We start from the raw sequence: 27,682 nt of genomic DNA, 5'->3' as shown, positions 1-27,682 counted from the left end.
ATTTTAAATCTCAGCCGTTAATTTTTATGGTTAATGTAAAATTACCGGATATGAAGGGGCAACAAAAGCGAAATCTTTCGTCATTTAATATTAGGTAGTAGAAATGGGTTAAATAAGTGTTGTTAGTCCAATAAAATAATTACCATGGACAATTTGGGCATCCATAAGGAGTTGATATTATTTTTACCAACACCCAAGGATTTTATTACATATTGTACGCATTTTTGTTTCATTGTGAAGTTTTGCCAAATTAATTATGATGACATGGCACCATTACCAGGGTATCACTGTAGCATAACACTAGGGGTGTTACAAATCTCCTCCACTACAAGAAATCTCGTCCTGACACTTAAGAGGTATAGTAAGGGGGAAATAATTGGCTACAAAATTCTAACGAATCTTCTTGGTCTTAGTTGCTCTTCTCGAAGATGTCAATCCATTGTGTTGATGTCTTCATTTCGCTGCATCAGGGCGTCATGATGTAGTCGTCACCCTTTCTTCAAAATCTCCATCGTACTTACAAATAGGATAAGAGGGGAAAACTTTATAGAGATGTATCTCTGGAAGGATTGGCATCCGGTAATTATTTCAGGGAATGAAGGTAAGGTATTTCTTGAATTGGAACTTAGGAACTATATCGAGAGCAACGTAATAAGGTGAAAGAATTTCCAAACGGATAGGCAATAATTTAATGCCCAATCTAGGGTATGAATGGGGTTCAGAGCAATGAGAATAAGTAGTGTGTCTGATACCAGAATAGACCATCTCTAGGAAGGTCCTCATGAATTACATACGAAGCCAAGCGCGAGGAATAACTTTGGAAAGAGGGATGTACAGGAGAGTCGGGTTTAGATCCCGTGGAACTGTGGTTAGTGTGGATTAAGAGTAGGAAGAGCGGTGACATCTTGCACGGTCACGATAGCATGGCATGTTAGAGGGTAGCTTGTCAGCTATATTGACAACAATGTCGGTACCAAGAGCGGGGGACGAAGAGAATCATTTTCCTGCTTGTTAAGATGAGGCGGACCAATAGGCAAAGTTCTCGTCCACCGGTGTTACCGAAATGTCATCAACAATAGTATCAGGGTCTTCCTGACAAAGTTGAGGTTTTTACATAAGCGGGGAAATATTACTGCTTAGATCATATAGATCATAAGAAAGGTTAAACAAATCAACAGAAATGAAAATGTGATTAATAGATTAATCAAACCAAGGGAAAGGAAAATGTGTTTAAACACAAGTATTATGAGTATATCCTTCACAAGAACAAGCAGAGCATAATATACATAACAAAGCAGCAAATAGATAACCATTTAGGTAAAGGGGCGAGGAAATTCATGATGTTACCCGTACAATGGTGTTTGGATAATTGATCAAGAAACATTTAGCTTTCGCTTCCAATGTTCTGGTTGGTATTCGAAATCCCACAGTCATGCTTCGAGGTAGCAATGATATGGCTTTTAAAGTAAGGGTTGGGTCTGAAGATCATAAGAATACACCAGGAACAATTTCAAGCATAGCAAAGAATCCAAGGTATAACCAGGACATGACCAAGTTTGTGTCAGCAGGAGGTCAAGGATGTTGTTGACGATAACACAAATCATTGAGGGGGCAAGGATGGTATTTCTCATCATGAATTCAATTGACCTCTCAGGAGAAGTCAAAATGTTGACGGTGATCACGACACATTTTTTCAACAGGTTTCAAGAGGGTGCAATCGAACAGCGTCGACATCAAGCAAAAGGAACGGTGAAGCAAAAGGTTATCAAAACCATAGATAAGATGCAATCTCAGAATCGGAGTTGCTTTTCAAGACAACAAAATGATGTTGAAAACTCGACCTAAGCCTTGCTCACAGTCTGAAGAATTCGTGCACCAAAGGAGGATGAGGTAGCATGATCAAGGGTGGCATGATAAGGATGTAACCGATAGTCTAGGAATGACAAGATTGAGTTTAAATTTCCCAGCAACAAATTACTAGGGGTATTGAATCGCAGTGCGGATTCGATTCACTACTCGGTGTTCTCGGTTGACGACAACCTAGAAACCGTGGAGTGACTATGGCAGGGAAAAGGTATCACTTCATCAAAAATTCATAAGATGTAGTAAAATGGCATGATATCCTCGAGATACCAAGGGGGTAATACTCGAAGGTAGAACATAATAGAAGTTGAACTGGGTTGTTGTCTTGCGACAGCAGATACTTTAACCTTGTCAAAAAATAGACGAGGCACGGGAATGGAGTTATCAATATGAGGTCGGCATGGTCAAAACCACAACTTCATGGAATCAAGTTAAAGATACTGCTACTTCTTGAGCTTGTGTTGATTTTTTCTTGAAGAGGAAAGTGTAGTGCGGCAAAGTAGAGATAAGTATTTCCCTCAGTTTGAGAACCAAGGTAACAATCCAGTACGAGGAACACACAAGTCACCAGTTGCACCTACACAAACAAACAAATACTTGCAACCAACGCGATAAAGGGTTGTCAACCCCTTCACGATTACTTGCAAGGTTGAGATTTGATAGAGATAGGTATAAAAGATAAATAAAAGTGCAAAATAAAGTGAAGATAAATAAATTACGGCAAGGTATTTTTGGATTTTTGGTTTTGTAGGTCTGAAAATATTATGATAAAAATAGACCCGAGGCCCATAGTTTTCACTAGAGGCTTCTATCTTGAAAGAAAGCATACGGTGGGTAAACAAATTACTATTGAGCAATTGATAAAAAAGCGTAAAGTCATGGCGATATCTAAGGCAATGATCATGAATATATGCATCACGTCCGTGACAAGTAGACCGACTCTTTCCTGCATCTACTACTATTACTCCACACATCGACAGCTATCCAGCATGCATCTAGTGTATTAAGTTAACAAGAACGGAGTAACGTGTTAAGCAAGATGACATGATGTAGATGGATAGACCCAATCAATACGATATAAACCTCATCTTTTTATCCTTAATAACAACAATACAAATATGTGCCTCGCTACCCTTTCTGTCATTGGGTGAGGACATCGCAAGATTGAACCCAAAACAAAGCACCTCTCTCATTACAAGATAGATCAATCTAGTTGGCCAAACCAAATCAATAGATCGGAGAGAAATACAAAGATATCTTAATCATGCATAAAAGAGTTTAGAGGCAGAGGCGGGTAACGAACGTTGCTCAGAATTCATTTTGCCAGGTTGGTATGTGTGACTTATACTATATTTCTTATGATATAAATGTGACACGTATCACCATGATGAAAAGAACATGGAGTCTTTGTCGTAATGGAGCCAGTTTTTTGTTGGTCTGCGCCTTTCCTCTGATCCAACGTAAATATACTCATACCACACGATCTAAACTTATGACTGCCAAGTGTTTGGGTTTATTCCTCGCAAAAAAGTGGTCGTGTTTATGTGCCAGCCACGCTCCCAGTCAACACCTCCGTTCATGCATTGGCTCTTAACTTCACTTGAGCGGCAGCAAAACAAACTGTTGCACCTAGACGGAACACATGTCCCATTGTTTTGGCAGTGCCATAAATTCTAAACGTTGATGTGTCTTTTATTGAGGATCTGCATGGACGGTCATGTGGGGCAATAGTTAGAGACCACAAAGGTAATTTCATTGTTGCTTCTACTTCTCGCATTGAGCATGTCGCATATGTCGTCTCTGCAGAAGTGGCGACATTACTTGAAGGTTTAAAGTTACTTCAAAGTATGGGGTGCAATAACGTCTTGGTAAGGATGGATAATTCTGTTGTGGTCGATGCTATACATCTGAATGAGAGACATTCTATGATGGCGGCTTCAGTTTTAGATTATTGCAGAGAGTTATTACGAGAGTTCGGGAAGATTACTATTGAGCACAGTAATAGAGAATCAAATGTAATTGCTCGTGAGCTAGCTGAGTGAGGGCGTACAAACACCCCTTCTTTATGGGTGGATGCACCTCCGGTTACTATTGCTAAATTTTAGCAGATGATGTAATTATTATTTAAGGTTAATAAAGCTAGCCATGAAGGTCTTACCGTAAAAAAAACTCCTGTAGCGTGCGTTTTGAAAATTAATTTGTATGGCTTTTGCTATTTTCTAAACAGGCATTATCTTCACGAACAATACAAAAATGGTCCAACAAATCAAAAATAGTTCACAAATTCACAAAAAAACTTCAAAATTTTGGCAATTGTTCAACAACTTTACAAAAACTTCGCAGATTTGAAAATGTTTGTGAATTTTAGAAGTTATTCCAAAATTTAAATAATGTTCATGAATTTCTAAAAACCCTGAATTTAAAATTTTGAAATTTACTTAGTGAACGAGAATTGAAAAACGTTCACTAAGTTTGAAAACTTTTCGGTAAACAAGAATTGAGAAATGTTCACTGAAAATTATTCACGAATATGATTTTTTTTTCATGAATTTGAAAAGATGTTGGCTTATAGCGATCACACCCCTCCTGAATCGGTCACAGCGCCAGCCACGCTCACGATCAACTCTTGTAGCACACGTTTTGAAAATTAATTTGTATATGAGTTTTGCGTTTTTCTCACCAATCATTTTCTTCACAAATAATAAAAAGAAAGGTCCCGCAAATCAAAAATAGTTCATAAAATTCACCGGAATCTTCAAAAACTAGCAATTGCCCAACAATTTTAGAGAAAACAAAATAACAGATTTTAAAGATGTTTGTAGATTTTAAAATTTGTTCCAAAATTTAAAAATTGTTCATGAATTTATTTATTTTTGAAAATTCTTTAGTGAAAGAGAGTTATAAAATATTCAATGAAAAATATTCGTGAAATTGAAAATTGTTCGGTGAACGAGAATTGAGAAATGTTCGGTGAAAACATTCATGAATATGAAAATTGTTAATGAACTTGAAAAGATGTTGGCAATTTCAAAAAAATTGTATAAATTTGAAAATCGTTCATGTCTTAAAATACATTCGTGAATCTGAAAATTTGTTTGGTGAATAAGATTTTAAAAAATGTTCAGGATATTGGAAAATTGATCAAGACTTTAAAAATATGCCGTGAACTGAGAAAATATGCATCCGTTGAAAAAAACTTAGGTATTTGGAAAAAATATTCATGATTTTTTTGTATATTTTGAAAATCGAAAAGAAATTAAAAAAATAGAAACTGAAGAAAAATATGGAAAACTATGCAAAAAGAAAAACCTCTGGAACCTTACCAAAACCGGACCAAAGTAAACCGGTTCCTGGTTCTAGACATGAACGGTTGCAGTTTGCCGAAAAAGAGAACTTGTGTAATGAAAATACGATTGTTGTTCTTATTGGGCCGCAGCCGATGTCGGACCGCCTGTAGGCGAGCGGAAGGCGATACATACTACTCCATTTCGATTCCCTAAAAAAAAACTAGTCCATTTCGCTGAATTTTGTACTTGTGCCGCTGGGCTGAGACAGTCAACTTTATGTGCTGAGGTCAAATAAATTTTTTATTACTTCCTACCTAACAGTGTTTGCTGAAGTTACGAATTACGATCGGCCTTTTCAACTGAGCTTCGTCCGGCAGTGCCTAATCGGCGCTTCAGGCGCCATTACTAAACCTGCCGCTTGCGTGGACTGGCCAAACAAGCGCACGGATGACTCGCTCACGCATGCAACCGATTTCGTTCATTCGCCGTTTTTTTTCCGCTCCATTAACTGTTTGTCGATCAACTTTTGACCAATTTAACCAGTTTGACCATTGACTTAAAACAACATGGATCTAAAAAAGTTGATAAATTTGAAAATAGTTTATGTAATTCAAAATTCCGTAATTTGAGAAAAGTTAACGAGTACGAAGAATGTCTGCAGATTTTAAAACGTTTCAGTAAAACGAGGGATTGGCGCCTGGTCCCGTCGACGACGATGCGCCAGGTCGTGGGCTCGTGGACCGTTGCAAAACAGGGTACCGAGCTGTTGTTTTCGCAGTTGGTTTGCTCGGTCGCCCCGGTTTCGGCCACCAAATGCAAGTCAGCCCTCTCCGGCCGGCCTCAGCGCTGGTTTTTTACTCTTTCCCAGCTACCGGTTGACCTGTAGGCTGTAGCCCCCTGATCACGTCACAACGTTTTCCAGATACCACACGGGCCCAATTTTGAAACCAGCGGACTCGCGCGCAGAGCCGCAGGGAGACACCCCTGTTTCAGCCGCCTTCTTCTTTCCCCCCTTGCACTCCAAGCCACCCTTAATTACTCGCCGATGACTCCAGCGCCTGCGGTATATATACAGGTCCCAGCCCCGCCTTCGTCCCTCACCACAATCTAGCAACGAACTGCAAAAGCAGAACCAGCGACAGAGATCCATCCTTCTCTTCTTCTAGCGACAAGGATGGCGACCGCCGGGAAGGTGATCAAGTGCAAAGGTGTGTTCCTCAGATGGTAGTCAGTTTCATCTGATTTTGGTTGATGTTTTGAGGACGGGTGGAGATCTGAATTGTGCGGTTCGTTGGTTGCAGCGGCGGTGGCATGGGAGGCCGGGAAGCCGCTGTCGATCGAGGAGGTGGAGGTGGCGCCGCCGCAGGCCATGGAGGTGCGCGTCAAGATCCTCTACACCGCCCTCTGCCACACCGACGTCTACTTCTGGGAAGCCAAGGTATCCACTCAAATAATTGTATATGTATCTCAAAAGCGTTTGTGTTTTCCTATTGGGTAAATTGCAGTGATGCATCAGTGGCTAATGAAATTTGTAATGATGTTCTGCTTGGATTTGTGCAGGGTCAAAACTGCTTGGATTTGTAATGATGAAGCTGGAGGGTAAATATGCATCCTCTCTGTCTCTGTCTCTGTCTTATTCTGTTTCAGCTGTTGCTTGGAGGAGGAATCTTGAATCCTAAATCATAGTTTATTCTCTCTGGCTTCTAATTCTAGTCATCCTGAGTACTGATCTCTGTCAATGGTATTAGATTCATATACCCTACATAAAGCAAGTGTCCATATTTTATTGCCAATGGGATAAAACATACTATGAAGCACCGGCGGAGGCCTCCAGTGGGCACGGGCAGGGTATGGCAGCCGCCATACCTTGACTCGGAGCAAAAAAATTGTATACGTATGTATGTTACGGCTGGCTAGTTTTGATCGCTGGCAGTTTTACGCTAAAAGGATAGATGGGCCGACGCATCCAGCTAGTTGGGCTAGAATCGATCGAGCGCCCATGCACGAAGCAGATGAACCGGTCGAGGAGAGCAGAAATTTGGAGCCGGAATTTTTTGCACGGACGCTGGTGATTATGTGGGCAGTTTGGTGGGCAAGGAGAAGGGCGATCTATGAGGAGGAATTTCAAGCTCCACTGTCCACGCATGCATTTGTCACAAGGTTTATGGCTGACGTAGTAGATGCACAAATAAGAAACCGTCAGTTGAAAAAGGCCGGAGGAAGAACCCCTGTTCCATCAGTTTGTTGGACACCTCCTGCGACGGGCATAGCCAAGATACATGCCGATGGTGGATTATCTAAAGATCTGCAAGTGGGAGCAGCAGCAGCTGTATGCCGCAACGACCAAGGCATTTTTCAAGGTGCTTCGGCAGTTGTGCAAGCTGGAATGACTGATCCTCAAACCCTCGAAGCACAAGCGATATGTGAAGCTATGGCTTTGGCTGCTGACCTACAGGTTTCTAGAGTGCTTATAATATCAGACTGCTTAAGTGTCATCAAGAACATTAACTCAGGCAACAGAATGACAGCTTATGGTGCTATCCTGAAGGAAGTAGATAGGTGGAAAGATAGCTTTCAGATGGTCATCTTCGACCACGAACGGCGAGAGTCAAATAAGGACGCTCACGCTCTAGCTAAATATATGCAACCTCCCTGCGTGGGGGTAGGCATGTCTGGTTCACAGGGCCTCCAGACCCGTTTTGTATCCCTATAAACATTAATATGCAATAAAGCTCTCCCGTTCCCTCAAAAAAATATATGAACCGGTCGAGGTGTCGAGCCAGGTCGAGAACACATGACCCAATCGAGACACACACACACGGGAAAATACCAATTGTTCCTTATCCTTGGGGTGCTCCCCATGCTCCAATTTGAAAACATCAATTTTAAATGTCTCAAAATTTTCAGAAAAAAATGTGAATGCTCACAAGGAATATGAATACAACCCCTAAAAATTTCAGATCCAAACTCGAAATTTACTTTGAGAAACAAAAAAGACAAATTCAGATATGGATAGTGTCTAATGTTGCTTTTGTCTTTTTATGACACTATTTATGCTAGATTTCACATTTTCGATTCTCAATTTTCATTTAGAGCACCCCAAGGATGGGAGCACCTGATATTTCCCCCCACACGCACGTCTCCACGACTCCACCACTTCTTACTCCACCCGGCGGCCGACGCAGCGAACCCTAACTAGTGCGGCGGCGCCGGCTAGCCAGGTCGCCAGGACAAGGCGGGTGACCGCACCGGGGCAGCCAACGGCAGTTGGCCAGGTCGCTAGGACGAGGCAGGCGACCGCGACGGGGCAGCCAACGACGGCAGGCTGGGGGCCTAGAGGGCAGCGACAACAACGCCATTGGCAGCTCCAGCCAGGACCTAGGCGCCTAGCGGGTAGGGCACTGCCATTGCCTGGGTCTTCTAGCCATTGGAAGATTCATTATCAATATGTTTTAGGTTGTTTTCCTATTGAAACATGCCTACATTTTTATTGTATTTGATTTTTTTGCTGTAATGTGTGTCGACTCTTTCGATTTGCATCAAAAGAATTCTTTCCTTAAGACTTTGCCAGACCTTAATTTCTTTCCGTCCTCCGCCTCTGCTATGAAGAATCATGGGAAAACGTCATCCATGACACAAGCTCACATCACAAACTGCTCTGTACAATCATACAGTTTTGGACTAGTTAATCTCCTCAGCATGTTTGCTCTTCATAGTTTATCTTTTCTGGCATCTCTTTACACCAAATAGCTTCTTTGTCGCAGCATCGTCGAGAGCGTCGGAGAAGGTGTGACTGAGCTTGTGCCGGGTGACCATGTCCTCCCGGTGTTCACCGGCGAGTGCAAGGACTGTGCCCACTGCAAGTCAGAGGAGAGCAACCTTTGTGATCTCCTCAGGATCAACGTCGATCGTGGCGTGATGATCGGCGATGGGCAGTCTCGCTTCACCATCAATGGGAAGCCGATTTTCCACTTCGTCGGGACCTCCACCTTCAGCGAGTACACCGTCATCCATGTCGGTTGCCTCGCAAAGATCAACCCCGAGGCGCCCCTTGACAAAGTTTGTGTTCTCAGCTGTGGCATCTCAACTGGTAAGACTGATATAACAGCTCGTCACATGCCATTGTTTCCAAATGAAGCACAATGGTTTAGGATGCCTTGATTAGTTGCTGAGTTGTCATTTTTCTTCAGGACTTGGTGCTACGCTCAATGTCGCAAAACCAAAAAAGGGTTCCACGGTGGCAATTTTCGGTCTTGGAGCTGTAGGACTTGCTGTGAGTAACATTCCAAGATGTTAATCTTCCACGACATATTTTTTACAGGCTGAAGAGAATTATGCGCTATAGCCATGAATAATGACTGTATGCTTTTCACATGAGCAGGCCATGGAAGGGGCCAGGATGGCTGGGGCATCAAGGATCATTGGTGTGGATTTGAACCCTGCAAAATACGAACAAGGTACAATAATCTTAAAACAAGGGTGTCTTGGCAAATGTTTTCGGATTGATAGAACACTGAACCTAACAGCATGTACTACATTATTTTTCAGCTAAGAAATTTGGATGCACAGACTTTGTGAACCCAAAGGACCACACTAAGCCCGTGCAAGAGGTCTGTTGTCCATGTCCCTCAGTAAACATTTTCCCCTTTATTCAATCTTCATGACATGAACAATGATGCTCTCCAGGTGCTTGTCGAGATGACCAATGGCGGAGTCGACCGTGCGGTTGAGTGCACTGGCCACATCGATGCAATGATCGCCGCCTTCGAATGTGTCCACGATGTACGTAGCTCGCACTATACCTACTATAAATAACATATCTGTACTCCAACGATAATTAATCACACCCTCTGCTTTAGAAGAGTTTAGACTGAATGTTGCAACCTGGTGGATGCAGGGGTGGGGCGTGGCCGTGCTGGTTGGCGTGCCGCACAAGGAGGCGGTGTTCAAGACCTACCCAATGAACTTCCTCAACGAGAGGACCCTGAAAGGCACCTTCTTCGGCAACTACAAGCCACGCACCGACCTCCCGGAAGTCGTCGAGATGTACATGAGGAAGGAGCTGGAGCTGGAGAAGTTCATCACGCATAGCGTGCCCTTCTCGCAGATCAACACGGCGTTCGACCTCATGCTCAAGGGGGAGGGCCTGCGCTGCATCATGAGGATGGACCAGTAGATCACCGCCTCCCATCATTCATCAATGTGTCTCGCTGTTTTCAGATTTGGCGCTTGAGAAGCAAAAGGCAAAAAAACAAAAAGTTAGAAATCTCCCCTTGGATAATAATGTACTAGTCGCGAGATGTGTTCATCTCTATGGTCTCAGATAGAACGAATGGGTCTTTGTTTTGAGTGTGTCGTCGGCAGCTTTCAGTTAGCATGTAAATTACTATCATTGTGCACAATGGTAATTAATATCTTGCAGCATCTGTCTTAATGTTGGGAGCGTCTATGACACGGGTGCCTGGAACTTGTTGTTCCAGTCACCCTTTTTTTGTGCAGAACGATTTGCTTTCGACGGCAACACCTAGATCAAGTAGAGAAAACGTGACTGGTTCTTTTTTGCTGTTTAGACCGATTTTCACTTACCTGGCAAAGCAACAGCCCAAACGGAGAGAAGGCCAGCCAGGCTCACCTATCTATCAGAAACTGTCCACATAGAGGATGGAAAATAAGCTATTGGTAAACGGTTAACAGTTCTTTGCTTTGTCCTTGTCTTGCGTAGAGAAGATTATCCTAGCATGTTTGTTTGGTGCTGGTAAAAAAGGCTGGGTTTCAATATGGACTACATATGGACTGAAATGAGTGAACAAACACAGTAAAATATGTCTATATACATTCGAATTAGAAGAAAGAAAAAAAAACATCTTACATTAGCGTACAGAGGGAGTAGTACTGTACTGACTTTGTTGGAGACAGAATTAACGAGATATATTGGAGCATATTACATGACTACATGAAACTGCCTCGTTTATAGTTTCTTTGTTTCTGGAGAAGATTTATGTGTGGTTTTCTTGTTCTTGAATAAAGGTGGTTTCAGAGGGGGGTTTTCAGATGTTTCAGGTATCTGTCAAACAATAACTTGACAGGCTCAATTCCAAATGCCCTTTCGCAGTTGACTTCATTGACTGTTCTTTAAGCTGAGCAAGTTTTGTAACATTTTGATCCTTTCCCCCCAATTACTTTGAGTCATGCAAATACTATTTTGTTCATATACAAGGATTTGTCAGCCAACCAGCTCAATGGATCAAATTCCCTCCGGACTTCTCAAAAGTGTTCAAGATGGCTCCCTGAATCTAAGGTAAGTTTGCGGGAAATGCCTGTTGGTTCCTGGGGACATCTGTCCCTGGAATCTCACCATTCATTACCCTCCCGATCCCCCCATCTGCTATCAGTATTCTGACTTTCCCTCCTATATTCTGTCACACCTACAATTTATCAATTCGTACTGTCCTGTACTTCTGACTCAGGCCCGCATGGCATTAAACCAGTGTCTCATCTACCAACTGCCAAATCCTCTTACACTCTGTACCTGTATCCGTCACTTTTGGCTTCAACTCGCTGTACCTCCAGATTTTGCACTTCGCGCCCGCGACAAGAATTGAAGATTAACACTTCAGCACTCCGGTGATTTATGGAGATGACAGAACCTAAAATCCTTGCTTCCAGTACTGGACAGTCAACTGTTCCTACACTAAACATTACTACTGAACTTATCATCTTAAATTTACTTATCTTATTTCCAGTAATCTTCAGACAACTTCTCTCTGCGCGGCCAACATATTGTTTAATAAAATGCTTCCTATTCAGTAAAGGATTATGTAATACTTTCATTGTTCTCCAATCATGGTGACATGCTTTATGTACGTTCATTTTTTCTAATGTTGATCAAATCAAGTTGTTGTTCATAGCGATGAACTACTTACCTTGGTTTATTTTATTCCGGATTAATAAATCATGTAGAACGTGGGTTTACAATTTTCATTACAAATACCCTTTGTTTCTCGGATTTATATATACCTGATAGGGAAAAAAAGTAATTACGAAAAAATTCAAAAGTTTCTAAAACTTTTTTGAAATAAACTATATCTTCTTTTCTACCCGTATAAAAAGTTTTGAGAGGGAAAAACTGACATCAACTTCAGGGCAAAACAACAATATTTCAAAGACAAAAGTTTGAATAGTAACTTTATATAGTGTTGATATTATTTTTTTCCCAGCAAAAAATACCATGAAAGTTCTTCCTTGCCCAAACTTTTTATACGAGTACAACAGAAGGTCAAGTTTATTTCAAAAACATTTTTTTTACTTTTTGATAATTACTATTTGTTATATAGGGTGTATATGCGCGGACATGAATTTTTGGGACATGCGGCTACGCGCTGCCGTTATCGAGGCCGTCCGGCGACGCGCTGTGATTGCTACTTTTATTAGCACTTTTGCAATACGCGCCGCGTAAATTCACACACCGCACGAATACTCGCGTTATACGTCCCAGCCGCACAGTCCACATTAAATGAATACACGTATGTGATAGACATCTTAAATGGGATGGTGGGCTAGCCAATGGTCGGGCGTTTAAATGTGTCTGGCTCGAGCCTGCACGCCTTGAATATCTCTTAGCAAGTGTGGGGCTGCCGTTTTTTTGTGGTTTGTTCTGCCAAATCTCATTTTATGTCTGTATAATTGTGGTGTACTGGTGTATCAATTCAGAGCCCTGCGTTCATATTAATGCTGCATTATTACCTGTGTGTTGACAATGTTGATTCATCTAGGCTATCATGTGAAAAAGTAGAGGGTAGGAAAAATCAGCAGACATAGAAGTACAGAGGTTAGGATTTAAAACTCGATTAGATCATGTGGGGTTTTTTTCGGGTATGAACGTACGTGCTTGACTCAATTAGTTCCAAGTCTTTTGTTTGCTCTTTGTTATTAGCATGTCCTGGGTTTTGGTAGAGACTGACAGCTCCCCGGTTGAGTAGCATGGTGTGATGAATGGAGCTTTAATTCCATCCTGGGTGGCTTGAATGCATGCATTCTCATGTACTAGATACAAGATACTCACTAGAGTACTATGCTTTATACTCCCTCCTTACCGGTTATGCAATGGTAAACGATGACGACAAGCTATGCAATGGTAAACGATGTCTGCGGGGATGGTTCGTTGCGACTCGAGAGCCGCCAGTTCACATACAGGGAGCTTCAGATGATAACAAACAACTTCCAGCGAGTGCTTGGTCGGGGAGGCGATATATTATTACCTGAGCACTTTGAACTGAAAAAAAAAAGAGTTGATATTCATGTTCCAGTGTCAACCTACTTGCAGGAAGCAACCGCAATGGAGCATGTTTGACTTGGCCACAGAGACTCCGAATCGCACTTGAATCTGCACAGGGTACATATGTGTATGCAGATTATATTAAGTTTGCCATTGAATGTTTAGTGTTCTCAATAACCTGAGCACTGGCTGGTCTGGTGATGTGCAGGGCTAGAGTACCTACACAAGGGGTGCTACCTGCCCCTCATCCACAGAGACGTGAAGGCAACCAACATCCTATTGAACGCAAAGATGGAGGCTAGGATCGCTGACTTTGGCTTGTCCAAGGCCTTCAGCAATGACAATGAAACCCACGTGTCCATGAACACACTCATTGGCACACCCGGATATGTTGATCCAGAGTACCAGGCGACGATGCAGCCAACAGCAAAGAGTGACGTGTATAGCTTTGGTGTCGTACTGCTAGAGCTAGTCACAGGAAAGCCAGCCAGCCTACAGGAGGCGGTGCCCGTCAACATAACCCAGTGGGTGCACCAGCGACTAACGCGGGGCAATATTGAGGGTGTGGTGGACGAACGCATGCGTGGTGGATATGATGTCAACGGGGTGTGGAAGGTTGCAGATATCGCACTCAAGTGCACTGCACAAGCCTCGGTGCAGCGTCCCACCATGACCGACGTGGTGGCACAATTGCAGGAATGTGTCGAGCTAGAGAATGGGCGTGTTGGAGGCAACACAAACAACGGCTTCCACGGCGGTAGCAGCGGTGATGTCCCGAACTTGAGCTATCATGCCTACACCACCGATCGGTCCACCATGTGAGCCAGAACAACACTACAATTGAGATGGAGCATAATGTTATCAGGGAGCCAACAATGCCTACTGGTCCTGCTGCACGTTGATACTTCTATGTCTCATTGCTAGTCAGTTCTAAAGGCGGCCATCAATTCTATTGTTTTTTCTCCTTGAAGTGGTATGTCTGTGATTTTGAAATATTTTGAGTTTTCGGAAGTGAGTCCAGATGTAAAATTGTTCATTAGACATCTGAAGTGTGTTGTTTATAAAGTTTAAAATTTTTGAAGGAAGACCTCGGGGTGGATGCTTATTGTTTGCTCTCCTTTTGCTTGAGTGATTGACAAAAAACTACCACATTTCACGTATTCGTCCCACAGAACTACCACATTTTAAAAACTGACCAAAAACTACAGATTAGTGATAATTTCGTGACAAAAAACTACCACTTTCGTAAAATAGCCATTTTAGACGGTTTAAACACGTTTATGACAGGAGGGGCCCGTTTGTCAGGGCTGACGTGGCGGAAATCATCAACTCGGTTTATTTTGACTGCCATGTTGACCGTTATGACGGGTGGGGCCCATATGTCATTCTTCTTCTTCCTCCTCTTTCCCTCTCTGACATTTTAACAAACACTTCATGTGCATCATTCGAGCACGCATGTGGTCGGGCAGGGCGTCGCCGCTCCTCCGCCATCGCATCCACCCAGCCCGTTGCCGGAGTGGTCCGTCCATGCCAAAGACCTCCTCCTCCGCGCGAAAGAAGCCGGCTCCGGCGCCCTCAGGCCAGTGCTCGCCCGCGCCGCCCACGGGCACCTCCTCTCCTATGCTCCGCGCGCTCCTCCTCCTCGTCCTCTTCTCGACGGCCAGCGTCCACGACACGTCCAGCTCCGGTGTCGCGCCCTGTCCGCTGCTGGACCCGGGAACGCCGCCGATGAACCTCGGGTGGAGCGCGCGGCTGCGCATCGCGCGCGGCATGGCGAGAGGCCTGGCATACCTCCACGACAAGAGCCTGCCGACCTGTCGCCGCCGCCGCCCGGAGCAGGAGGAGGGGCGAGCCCGTTGGCCGGCGCCGGGCCTTCCTCCTCCGCCGAGGCGGCCGCGCATTACCGGGCGCCGAGGCGGCCAAGAACACGACGAAGTCGAGCACCAAGTGGGACGTGTACTAGTTCGCCATGGTGTTGCTGGAGCTGGTGGCCGGGCGAGCGCTGACGAGCGTGGAGCTCTGCCAGTGGGCGGCGGGGGAGGACAAGAGGCAGCAGGCGTTCCGGTTGGTCGACGCGGCACTGCGGGGGGAGATGGAGGGCAGGGAGGAGACGCTGGCGAGCTGCCTGAGGCTGGGGTTCGCGACCAGGCTCGCGGCGGCCAACGCCACGAGCTTGCAGACAAGGCCACCGGCGACGCGGTAGGGCGAGCTCCGCGTCCTCGACAGCGTGCCCATGCTCTGTTTCACCACGCGGGTACGAACACCAAGTGTTCGTTGAAATGCTTAAGAGAGAAAGAGGATGAGGAAGAAAAAGGTAGATGCTGACATGTGGGACCCACCTGTAATAACGGTTAATCTAACTGTCGAAATAAACGGAGGTAACTTTTCCGCCACATCAGCTCTGACACGCGGGTCCCGCATGTCATAAACAGGTTTAAAATCATAAAAACGATCATCAACTCAACCTGGTAGTTTTTTGTCACAAAATTATCACTAATCTGGAGTTTTTGGTCAGTTTTCAAAATGTGGTAGTTCAGTGGGACGGATACGTGAAATGTGGTAGTTTTTTGTCAATTACTCCCTTTTGCTTAGTACTACAACTTGCTTCTGCTCAGTTTTGGAGGGAAAGAGGGAACACATCTTCTCAGGTTACAGCCTAGTGGTTCAAGTTATTCTGTTGAAATTCTTCAGTTCCTAGAAGATTTCAGTTTAAATGTACAAGATTCAGATTTGTTATTTTGCGAACTAAGCAGACCACGTTATTTCCTATCTTCCACTCTTCACAACAGAGCAGCGGCAGAAATGGTATGGAGCAGCAGCAAGAAGTAGTACTGAGCAGCGGCAGAAATAGTATGGAGCAGCAGCAAGAAGTAGTACTGAGCAACTGAAGTAATCTACTGAGTATGCCTAGTGGTTCAAATTAATCTGTTGAAATTCTTCAGCTCCTATCACAGTCAGCATGAACACCCAACCCATTGAATGTTCAGAAAACTGAAGTGATATACTACTCTTTGCTCATGCTGTTAATCATAACAGGAAGACTGCAACGAGCTATTCCCAACAAAGCTGCAATCTCATGTCCCTGAGGCCCGAAGCTTATGCGAAGGCGGAATGGTTCATCATGAGATAAAAGTCGCCCTGTTCCAAATTGATCAATCATAGCATCGAATCAACATACTTGTCACTCGATTGCCTCGGCGCTGAGCTGCAGCGTGGGCAGAAAAGCCATGGCCTCGCCGTCGATGGCGAGAGTCTCCTCATCGTCCATGAAGCACTTGGTGGCGAACTTGACGCTGCCCAACAGATATTGCTATTAGTTGCCAGGAAGCGCAATGCTAGAAGATACAAAAATGGCGCTAGGTGGTAGTATACATGTGCCTTCCGCCGGTGGCCTTGATGTGGAGCGCCTGCACCTGCGCGACCACCTCGTCTCCGACGTGCACCGGCGCCGCGAACTTGAGGGACTGGCTCGCGTACACGGCTCCAGGCTGCACGAGGAAGCAGCCGTCAGATCAGGGTGGGAAGCCCGCCAGCCGTTCGGCGGAATGGCAAAGAGGGGGAGGAAAGGAGCGCACGAAGTGGGAGGCGATGAGGGCGGGGAAGAGGGAGGCGACGAGCATGCCGTGCACCACGCGGCCACGCTGGAACCCGCCCGTCCCGCGCGCGAAGGCATCATCAAGGTGGACGGGGTTGCGGTCGCCGCTCACCCCCGCGTACGCCGCCACGTCGTCCTCCGTGAACCGCCGCCGGCGCGGGCGCAGCGCGTCGCCCACCTTCAGCGCCGCCGCTATGGTTGCCGTCGTCGACGCCGCGCGGACGTGAGTGGCCGCGCGGGTGAGGCTGACGAGACGCATCCTGGTAGCTTTTCCTCCCGGCGCCGGGATGTGGGGATGAAGCGAGAGAGGGCCGCTGCAAAGGAAAACGATGGCCTGTGTGTATGCATCGCGGCCCACCAGGCCATCTGCCGATGTACTGGACCCGGCCCAAGAAATCGAAACCGCCAGTGCGTATACTACTCTCTAGGACTGCTTACGCGTATTACACCGTATGCCACGGTGATTTCGTTACTGGCTGGAGTGACATTTGGTATGATCAGGATACAGAAGGCAGAAGAAAATTGGATTCAGACTAGTTGCAGTGTTCACGTATATGTATGGCAGATTCTGTCAAAAACTTCAGCAAACAGATCCATCGAATTTGCTGTTGCTTCAGAAACCGACATGAACTCTCAAAAATATTGCAGTTTCGACATGTTCTGCTGCAATTCGATTCAGTCGTTCACAGATGGCAAGATGCAGATACGACATCACATTACATTTACCCATTCATGAGAAAAGATAGCCACCTGCGTCCATAATTTAAACGAGATGGTAGCGGGATAACCAAACCAATCTGAACGGGTAAGGATCCATAGAGATAGAGAGGACTACAAGCAAGAACAGGGTGCACAGTGCTAAAGATGTTCAAACACAACCACACAAAGTGCCTGAGCTTAAGACTTTGGTAACAAACATCATCTGAACACAAGCTGCTGTGGAGGTAGCACTACAGTACTGACTCCTCAGTCTTCATCTCTCTCAGGAGGGAGGCCACAGGGAAGCAGCATTTTCTGCAAGACCAGAAACATGGTCTATATTAGAATACTCGTCGATACAGCTGCTTGATAAATAAGTGGACAAACATGCAAATGGAGACAATATAGTATGGCCAAATACAACACATGGAGGGCGACTACCTCAGATACTGGTAAATACATTAAGAACTTCAAACTTGCTAAATCAGATGGCAACAAAATGAATTTGATGAAACACAGAAACAGATCAATAGCATAACAAACATAGCATAGGGATTCAAATAGAAAACCTGGGCAGAGCAGGTTGAATTTTTTTTTCTTCAATTTTGAGTATAAATGTTGATTTATACATTTTACCACAAGCCTGCAACACGATAGATATAGCAGTGTTTTTCTCTATGCATGCGCAATTGCAACCTGAGAAATTCTATTCACAATTTTTATTGCAGAGCAAATACCGCATCATAGATAGAAACTGTCACACTGGGATACTAGAGTACTACACTGATCAATACCACAATAAAATGGGAAAGATAAATGCTGACATTAGATAACTAGCTTGGCTCTCCTTATCCATATTGCATAGCACAGAATGTACACATGGCTTTGAAATTGAAGCCTATTTAACAGTAGATGGTAAAAATGTGAATTAACAAAATATGGCCAGCTAGCCTTCAATTAAGGTTTGCATCAGTTTGAAAGCCGGAAATAATCAATTTAAGTCCAGTGTGTTTTGCTTCCGCCATTCAATATATGGAAAAGCCATCTGACATTTGAATGTGAACCATTTAGATGATGTGGAACCTCTTCAAGCTACATTTTTAACCCTTTGATGACAAATATGTCAATAATTTTGTGTATACTGGGGTAAAACTTATAAACTTAAACTCTGGGCATTCTGAAACCGTATTTCTAGACATGAAGTATCTCTCATATCACTTCAAGAAAGGGTTGTGAAACCTGTGTTCGCTCAGTTGGTGTATATTTATAAACATGAAGTACCACAAACTGTCACACATCACTACACTATTCTTTGGTAGCATGGAAACGAAATAACTTCAAGCCAGATTCTGACCATGATGTATTATGGCCCAGTAGAGAAACCTGCCCAGCTACAATTTGCAGCAACAATATGGTATTTAATGAGCTTGCATTGTGATACACTATAACAGCACTTTCATGGTACATGGTCACCATTTAAAAAGGGCCAGTTATGATGCAAAGAGAGGTTCCATTAACAAAAGCAAGACTAGCATGAGCATCCCACAGGTGAAAGCCTAATGCAATCAAGTAACATAAGTCAATAGCGATACTAATTGTAATATATGCCAACCTTTATACACTCGTTCAGTTGTACACAATGTGCAGCTAAAACTCAGCAGGCAAGTTAATATATATTGCTTTCACACATACCTGCATAAATTCGTAACGCTCCCTTCCAATAGATTCATTCTCAGCAATGGAAAAATATGCCAACATCGGATAGTGTCCAACATAAGATGCATAGCTGTCTCTTTGGATATTTACAGCCCATTCACTGTAATACAAGGAAACGTAATGGTTAATATCTTACCAGCCCATGCCCAACCAAGAATACCAGTTAGCTAGTACAGCATTTTTAAAACAAGAAATGAGATACTTACAATCTGGTCAGGTCAGCATGCCCTGTTCCGACATACTTGGCTTGAAGATGCTCAAGTTGAGAATTGATGTTGAACCTGTCACTAGCCTTTAAAATAGTGATTCGTATTAGAACTGACAAGCGATTCAGTTAAAATATAAAAGGCTGTTACTAAAGCGACAATGCATTGGAAGACTATGACCTAGTTGAAGACTTTAAGCTGAAGCGAGCTAAAAGAAGGCAAGAAATCAATAGATGACCGGGTTGTATTTACTAGAATTACTCGAAATAAGCAAATTAAGAAAACAGACATCATGAAAGTGCAATTCAAAACATACAACAGCATCTGAGCTCTAAGGCTGACATTGTGGCACACACCATGTTAAAGCAACTACTCTACTCGAAGCTAACCACCAATACAATACGAAAAGGTAAATGTAACAACAATTCGACAGGTATTGAGCATATATTGCACGGGTTTTTAGCTAATACTACTAAAAATCAATTCAGTTAGCAGACAAGAATAAATATTAAATAGACCACATATAATGCCAATCGAATATTTTGGGGAGAATAAGCAGCATAAGAGAGATTGGGTCAGGGGCTACTGACCTGCATGGTGGCCGACGAGTATGACCCTGACCCTGGATGGGAGAGCCGGGAACCCCTGAATCAGATCTGCGGGCGGCGCGAGTGGGGATCGAGAGCGGTGGTGCTCGAGGAGGAGGGGGCAGGGAGGCGGCGGAGCTCCAGGAAGGTGGCCGGGGCGTACGACGTCGGGGGCGAGGGAAGGCGGCGGCGGTTGCTCGTGGAGACGAGGTGGCGGTCGATTCCGCCGACGAAATCCCAAAACCCTAGCCAGGCTCTGCTCGTCTTATCGGGGCCGCACTGGAGAAGGAGAAGTGAGCCGGTGGGACCCAGTTGTTCACAAGACACGTAGGTATGTCGTCAACTAAACATCCAAGAACAGCTCAAGAATACATAAAAAAACAGCTCAAGAAGGCCTACCTGATTTTTCAATACATTTTCATTATTGAATTTTATACAAAATGAAATAAAATGGTCATGATAGAGACCAATGTTGTCGCGCAGGAAGATGGCCACCGTGTAATTCTGAGAGGCGTGCAAGTTCATATGCAAACCATACGGAGGGGTTGATGCATATCGCATGGGAAAAGATTGTGAGGAGACTGTGAATTGAAAATTAAATTGGTGTTTTATTGGAATGGATCGGACTTTTCAACATATCCTGATCTCAGTTCATTGTGGTTAAAGAGGGTACATATCACTAGAAAATGTGATAAGATAGTAGATCATCCAAGCAAGTAGAATGGTGCTTGGGAGCACTCACTTCATTTTCAAAACCAGACGCAACAGCATTTCCCTTTAGTATATTTAATAATTTAATATTCATTATATAAAGGTTGTGCCAAAGCATGACAAAGGTTCTATCGAAGCATACTAATCTAAGTAAACCATCTGGAATTAGTTTTCTTCTGTTGTTTGCACAAAATAGATAAGTGAGGTGCGAATTCACTACTTTACGTGTGTAAATTTCAATGATAAAATGCATCAGGGCGTTATGTCAGGTATGCACGATCAAATCAAAGCTTCCATGCCATCCAGCCTACTTGGTCTCAACACACGAATCTGCGCTATAGTAGATTCGACTGTGTGGACATGGATCATGTGGCGAAGCAAAAATGTCAGTGCCATGGATTCGTCATAGTTTTTGAAGATCCCATGTACCCAACATGTATTCAACTTTTTTTTATATTTCAAAAACATCTTCGAAAACCTACATTGAAGTTGATGTATCTATCGAGTATCCTATTCTAGAACAACGCTGCCTCATAATATGAGGGTGCACACACAATAGGTCTGACGACGTAGACATGGTTCGCGCCCCCAAAACACGGACGCTTGTGCTCAAGATTCCATGCAATTTTTAAGCTCTCACATGTAACCCAACATATATTCATCTTCCTTACTATATCTCAAAAACATTACCAGAGACCTATATTGAAATTGATGTATCTTCGAGTAGTCTACTGTAGAACAGTTTGGTCTTATCACAGAGCGTGCACATACAATGGATCTAACGATGTAGACAGGGGTTGCACCGCAAAGCATGGGCTTCGACACTGTTGATTGTCCAATATTTTAGTGAAAATAAAAGTCAAATATATCGAGTAGTATAAAAATAAAAAAAATATGTGCATGTATAGTAGATCTAACGATGTAGGGAAGGGTCGCATCGGCAAATGAAATAAAAAGTCAAATTGTATGTAGACAGGGATTGCACCGCAAAGCATGGGCTTCGACACTGTTGATTGTCCAATATTTTAGTGAAAATAAAAGTCAAATATATCAAGTAGTATAAAAATAAAAAATATGTGCATGTACAGTAGATCTAACGATGTAGAGAAGGGTCGCATCGGCAAATGAAATAAAAAGTCAAATTGTATTGAGTATATCCTAAAATTTAGAAAATCGTATATATACTTGGAATAAAAAATTCATATATAGTCAAAATAAAAAAAAGTACTTTTTTTATATTTCAAAAACATCTTCGAAAACCTACATTGAAGTTGATGTATCTATCGAGTATCCTATTCTAGAACAACGCTGCCTCATAATATGAGGGTGCACACACAATAGGTCTGACAATGTAGACATGGTTCGCGCCCCAAAACACGGACGCTTGTGCTAAAGATTCCATGCAATTTTTAAGCTCTCATATGTAAGCCAACATATATTCATCTTCCTTACTACTCCCTCCGTTCTCAATTACTTGTCCTGGATTTGTCTAGATACGGATGTATCTACCCAATTACTTGTCTTGGATTTGTCTAGATACGAAGGTATCTAGCACTAAAAAAGTCTAGATACATCCGTATCTAGACAAACCAAGACAAGTAATTCGGAACGGAGGGAGTATATCTCAAAAACATTACCAAAGACCTATATAGAAATTGATGTATCTTCGAGTAGTCTACCGTAGAACAGTTTGGTCTTATCACAGAGCGTGCACATACAATGGATCTAACGATGTAGATAGTGGTTGCACCGCAAATCATGGGCTTCGACACTGTTGATTGTCCAATATTTTAGTGAAAATAAAAGTCAAATATATCGAGTAGTATAAAAATAAAAAAAATATGTGCATGTATAGTAGATCTAACGATATAGGGAAGGGTCACATCGGCAAATGAAATAAAAAGTCAAATTGTATGTAGACAGGGGTTGCACCGCAAAGCATGGTCTTCGACACTGTTGATTGTCCAATATTTTAATGAAAATAAAAGTCAAATATACCGAGTAGTATAAAAATAAAAAATATGTGCATGTACGGTAGATCTAATGATGTAGAGAAGGGTCGCATCGGCAAATGAAATAAAAAGTCAAATTGTATGGGGCGCGAACCATGTCTACGTCGATACGATCCTTCCCTACATCGTTAGATCTACTATACATGCACATTTTTATTTTTATTTTTATACTACTTGATATATTTGACTTTTATTTTCACTAAAATATTAAACAATCAACAGTGTTGAAGCCCATGATTTGCGGTGCAACCACTGTCTACATTGTTAGATCCATTGCATATACAGTAGATCTAACGATGTAGAGAAGGGTCGCATCGGCAAATGAAATAAAAAGTCAAATTGTATTGAGTATATCCTAAAATTTAAAAAATCGTATATATACTTGGAATAAAAAATTCATATATAGTCAGAATAAAAAAAGCTATGCACACCATGTCGGTGTTTACATACATGTCATGTGCTCATCCTCAAGGTAATCAAATCACCCTTGAGAGAACCATGCCATGGTGAAATCACAATTATCTATTGTTCATTGTTTTTGATATAGCTTACCACTCACGCCAAATGGTGAAGACCTTGTCCCGAAACCAGTTTATAAATCGGTTTGGATCCCTTTCCGTAAGCGATGTGGTACTATACTGATACGGTGTAGCCGACTCCTCCTCGTGTTGCCTCGATAGGGGCCGAACTGAAGGCCTGGTACAGGGAAAAGAACCGATGGGCCAGACCGTCGGCCCAGGCCAGTAGTATTTTGTCTTCCTGGAGTGTAGTAGATGAGCGGCGGGAGGAGGGGCCGGGAGCACCGGAGGAGAGGGAGGGCGGTGGCCGGCGGACCCGCGCTGTGCGTCTGCCTCCTCACCCTTTCTGCTCGTCGGCACTCCGCACTCGGCGTGTGTACTGGTCGGGGCATCTGCCGGCTCTCGCGTGGACGGCATGGCCGCAAGGTGTTCGGCGTAATGCTCCCGGCTTCCCATGCTGGCTCACTGGACACGAGCGAGAGAACTTTTCCGACGAGATGATCCGGAAAACTGGACGCCCATTGGGCTTTGGTGAGACCGATGACACACCTGTTTATCTGCCACGAGTGCATTGAGAACTTTACTGTTGACTATATGGTGTCTCCCGCTGATCTGCAGGTATTATGAAGGTACACAGTGAGACATGGAGTAGCCATCTCTTCTCATCCAGAAAGGAATCACTGCGAGTGGTGGGCGATGTGGCGATGAAGGTGTATTTTCTTGCCAGGATGCTTTCTAATCTTCTGTCCACTTGTTTCAGGGATCAGGTGAGACCGTGAGAGCACTATGTCCCCTGTCGTCATTGTCGTCACAGTTACATGGCTTTAAAAAAATTTATTGGTTATCATTTCTGTTCTAATTGTTAGTGTGTACATTATTCATGTCATGTTCAGTTATCTTGTGACTTAGTCTTTGCCTGTACATAGCGCATTATTCACAATCATGCACACAATCGACTCTTGTAACTGCTGGATGCATCTTTGTACTACCTCAACAGTTGATGAATAGATTGAAAGTTTTTCCTCGCAAAAAAAACTGCTGGGTGCAGCTCTATATGTACCATGTACTGAACATCAATGCAAACACAACTACAGTTTCAGTCAAACTCCGTTTCTATCACTATTTTGAGCCAGTAACGACTAATGTCATGTTATCATCTCTGACTCCTAATAAAAGCTTTATGCATTCGGTAAATACGCGTCACACCACCTGAATATATTCTCGGAAACAGGCTCTCGTCTTGTTTCATAGATATAAAACACAAACCAATATTCTCTGTAAACAAAATTCTAAGTGATCACGCTGAGATGTCGATGATCACACTCAGAGGACACGACAGATCTCACATGAGGAGGGATTGTGAGGGAGTGTACACTAGTAGAAAACAGGGCTTTGGTCCAGGCCGGGTCAGCCCATTAGTCCCGGTTCAGTCCAGAACCGGGACCAATGGGGGCATTGGTCCCGGTTCGTGAGCCCAGGGGGCCGGCCGGGCCACGTGGGCCATTGGTCCCGGTTCATCTGGACCTTTTGGTCCCGATTGGTGGGATGAACCGGGACCAATGGGCCTCGCTCCTGGCCCACCACCATTGGTCTCGGTTGGTGGCTTGAACCGGGACCAAAGGCTCCCCTTTAGTCCCGGTTCATGTCACCAACCGGGACCAATGAGGTGCCTATATATACCCCTCGCTCGCGAGCAGAGCACCCCAATGCTCTGTTTTTCTCTGGCCAAGGGGGAGAGGACTTGGTGGTGCTCTAGCTCACCTCCTATGCACACAAGGTGTTCGATGGAATGCCCGAGCCACACTACTTAAGCTTTCTCCTCTCAAAGCTCGACCTCCAACCTCCATTTTCCACAATATTTGTCTAGGTTTAGCGGTCCGTCATGCCCCGTCCCCGTCTTCACCGCCGTCGATCACCCGCGCCGAGCTCATCGCCGGCACCACCGTGGTGAGCCTCTTGTTCTTATCTTCTTTCTGAAAGGAAAAATATTCTTACTTGTATGTTTACATAGATACTTGTATTATTTTATTACTTTTATTATTGCATCTTATATAGTGCGATGGTTTTGGTATCCGCCACCGTCGGCCCTCGTCCTGTTTATGATTCGGATGTGGTATATATATTATCTTTATAACTATTGGTTCATTTATTGTTTATGAAAATTATGCCGACCAACGTGACATAGATTTTATTTATGTAGGATGTATGTGAATCGGAAATGCCAACCGACCCTATTGTCGAGAGGTTAAATTTAGTTGAAGAAGAAAACAATTTGTTGAAGGAAAAAATAAAAAAAATTAAGGAGGAGAAGATGATATTGGAGTTGCATGTTGCGGATGTCGTCGATGATCATAAGATCAAGATGTATGCAATGCGCTTGAAGATTAGAAAGATTAGAAAATATGCCATTCATACCGAGGCTTGGTATCATTATGTCGTTGGATCAATTGTTACCTTGGTTGCGATTATGATCGCATTTGTTTTCGCATTGAAATGTTTTACATAGTTTCAATGTATGGTTTAATTAATTAGATGCTCTGGAGAGTTATATGTTGTTAGATGAGAACTATATATGCACTTTGGTTTTAATGTGATGATGAACTTCTATTAATTTGGACACTTAATTATATATAATGCACACAGATGAACCGGCAATGGATATACGGTGACAGACACACCTGCGAGTACATTAAGGGCGTGCATGAGTTTCTCGATGCGGCTGAGGCAAACAAGCAGAATGGTTTTATGTGTTGTCCATGCACTGAATGTGGGAATACGAGGTCTTACTCTAACCGAAAAATCCTTCACTCCCACCTGCTTTACAAGGGTTTCATGCCACACTATAATGTTTGGATGAGGCACGGAGAAATAGGGGTTATGATGGAAGACGGCGAAGAAGAAGAGTACAATGACAACTATGTGCCCCCTGAATACGGTGATGCTGCAACGGGGGGAGCTGGTGAAGATCAAGAGGAACTAGACGATGTGCCCAATGATGCTGCAACGGGTGAAGCTGCTGAAGATCAAGAGGAACCAGACGATGTGCCCGATGATGATGATCTCCGTCGGGTCATTGTCGATGCAAGGACGCAATGCGAAAGTCAAAAGGAGAATCTGAAGTTCGATCGCATGTTAGAGGATCACAAAAAAGGGTTATACCCCTGCGAAGATGGCAACACAAAGCTCGGTACCATACTGGAATTGCTGTAGTGGAAGACAGAGAATGTTGTGGCTGACAAAGAATTTGAGAAGCTACTGAAAATATTGAAGAAGAAGCTTCCAAAGGATAACGAATTGCCCGACAGTACATACGCAACAAAGAAGGTCGTATGCCCTTTAGGATTGGAGGTGGAGAAGATACATGCATTACCTAATGACTGCATCCTCTACCGCGGTGCATACAAGGATCTGAACGCATGCCCGGTATGCGGTGCATTGCGGTATAAGATCAGACGAGATGACCCTGGTGATGTTGACGGCGAGCCCCCCAGGAAGAGGGTTCCTGCGAAGGTGATGTGGTATGCTCCTATAATACCACGGTTGAAACGTCTGTTCAGAAACGAAGAGCATGCCAAGTTGATGCGATGGCACAGTGAGAACCGAAAGAAAGGTGGGAAGTTGAGAGCACCTGCTGACGGGTCACAGTGGAGAAAAATCGAGAGAAAGTACTGGGATGAGTTTGCAAAGGACCCAAGGAATGTATGGTTTGCTTTAAGCGCGGATGGCATTAATCCTTTCGGGGAGCAGAGCAGCAATCACATCACTTGGCCCGTGACTCTATGTATGTATAACCTTCCTCCTTGGATGTGCATGAAGCGGAAGTTCATTATGATGCCAGTTCTCATCCAAGGCCCTACGCAACCCGGCAACGACATTGATGTGTACCTAAGGTCATTAGTTGAAGAACTTTTACAGCTGTGGAATGGAAACGGTGTACATACGTGGGATGAGCACAGACAGGAGGAATTTAACCTTAAGGCGTTGCTGTTCGTGACCATCAACGATTCGCCCGCTCTCAGTAACCTTTCAGGACAGACAAACAAAGGATACCACACATGCACGCACTGTTTAGATGACACTGAAAGTATATACCTGAACAAATGCAGGAAGAATGTGTACCTGGGCCATCGTCGATTTCTTCCGACCAACCATCAATGTCGAAAGAAAGGCAAGCATTTCAAAGGCGAGGCAGATCACCGGAAGAAGCCCGCCA

At 43.7% G+C, this 27,682-nt stretch overlaps 3 protein-coding genes across 4 annotated transcripts; 1 reads left to right on the top strand and 2 right to left on the bottom strand.

The window, feature by feature from the left end:
• Nucleotides 1-6,246: 6,246 nt before the first annotated feature.
• On the top strand, nt 6,247-10,515 carry LOC119355237 (alcohol dehydrogenase 3-like). Its single transcript, XM_037622026.1, has 9 exons — nt 6,247-6,358; nt 6,452-6,588; nt 6,711-6,730; nt 8,915-9,240; nt 9,341-9,423; nt 9,532-9,607; nt 9,699-9,760; nt 9,837-9,932; nt 10,048-10,515. The coding sequence occupies exons 1-9, from the start codon at nt 6,325-6,327 to the stop codon at nt 10,324-10,326; spliced, it is 1,113 nt and encodes a 370-aa protein (XP_037477923.1). The 5' UTR covers nt 6,247-6,324; the 3' UTR covers nt 10,327-10,515.
• Nucleotides 10,516-13,305: 2,790 nt separating this feature from the next.
• Nucleotides 13,306-17,337, bottom strand: LOC119330022 ((R)-specific enoyl-CoA hydratase-like). 2 transcript variants are annotated; one of them, XM_037603218.1, is made up of 4 exons: nt 17,001-17,337; nt 16,798-16,913; nt 16,604-16,718; nt 13,306-13,533 (listed from the first exon to the last, which is right to left on the bottom strand). In XM_037603218.1, the coding sequence occupies exons 1-3, from the start codon at nt 17,277-17,279 to the stop codon at nt 16,607-16,609; spliced, it is 507 nt and encodes a 168-aa protein (XP_037459115.1). In that variant the 5' UTR covers nt 17,280-17,337; the 3' UTR covers nt 13,306-13,533; nt 16,604-16,606. The 2 variants fall into 2 exon arrangements, with proteins under 2 accessions (XP_037459115.1, XP_037459059.1); XM_037603162.1 differs by lacking the exon at nt 13,306-13,533 and having other exon boundaries at nt 16,525-16,718; nt 17,001-17,336.
• A 357-nt stretch (nt 17,338-17,694) lies between these two features.
• On the bottom strand, nt 17,695-20,535 carry LOC119289805 (uncharacterized protein At4g14342-like). Its single transcript, XM_037569022.1, has 4 exons — nt 20,232-20,535; nt 19,642-19,727; nt 19,412-19,535; nt 17,695-18,034 (listed from the first exon to the last, which is right to left on the bottom strand). Exons 1-4 carry the CDS (start codon nt 20,235-20,237, stop codon nt 17,987-17,989), a joined length of 264 nt encoding a protein of 87 aa, XP_037424919.1. The 5' UTR covers nt 20,238-20,535; the 3' UTR covers nt 17,695-17,986.
• Between the last annotated feature and the right edge of the window lie 7,147 nt (nt 20,536-27,682).

The sequence above is a fragment of the Triticum dicoccoides genome, chromosome 1A (assembly GCF_002162155.2).
Source record: "Triticum dicoccoides isolate Atlit2015 ecotype Zavitan chromosome 1A, WEW_v2.0, whole genome shotgun sequence".
Lineage (NCBI taxonomy): Eukaryota > Viridiplantae > Streptophyta > Magnoliopsida > Poales > Poaceae > Triticum > Triticum dicoccoides.
Note: the sequence above shows the minus strand (reverse complement) of the source record. Positions and strands in the feature narration are given on the sequence as shown.

What these genes read in the sequence shown, in the direction of transcription:
- LOC119355237 (XM_037622026.1), top strand. Translation starts at nt 6,325, where the DNA reads ATGGCGACCGCCGGGAAGGTGATCAAGTGCAAAG. An exon ending in GGTCAAAACTGCTTGGATTT is followed by an intron (nt 6,731 to 8,914) that starts GTAATGATGAAG and finishes TCTTTGTCGCAG; the next exon opens with CATCGTCGAGAGCGTCGGAG. An exon ending in CCTTCGAATGTGTCCACGAT is followed by an intron (nt 9,933 to 10,047) that starts GTACGTAGCTCG and finishes TGGTGGATGCAG; the next exon opens with GGGTGGGGCGTGGCCGTGCT.
- LOC119330022 (XM_037603218.1), bottom strand. Translation starts at nt 17,279, where the DNA reads ATGCGTCTCGTCAGCCTCACCCGCGCGGCCACTCACGTCCGCGCGGCG. An exon ending in CCCTCATCGCCTCCCACTTC is followed by an intron (nt 16,914 to 17,000) that starts GTGCGCTCCTTT and finishes TTCCTCGTGCAG; the next exon opens with CCTGGAGCCGTGTACGCGAG. An exon ending in GCCACCGGCGGAAGGCACAT is followed by an intron (nt 16,719 to 16,797) that starts GTATACTACCAC and finishes TCTGTTGGGCAG; the next exon opens with CGTCAAGTTCGCCACCAAGT.
- LOC119289805 (XM_037569022.1), bottom strand. An exon ending in CATGCTGACCTGACCAGATT is followed by an intron (nt 19,536 to 19,641) that starts GTAAGTATCTCA and finishes CTTGTATTACAG; the next exon opens with TGAATGGGCTGTAAATATCC. An exon ending in AGCGTTACGAATTTATGCAG is followed by an intron (nt 18,035 to 19,411) that starts GTATGTGTGAAA and finishes CTGGTCTTGCAG; the next exon opens with AAAATGCTGCTTCCCTGTGG.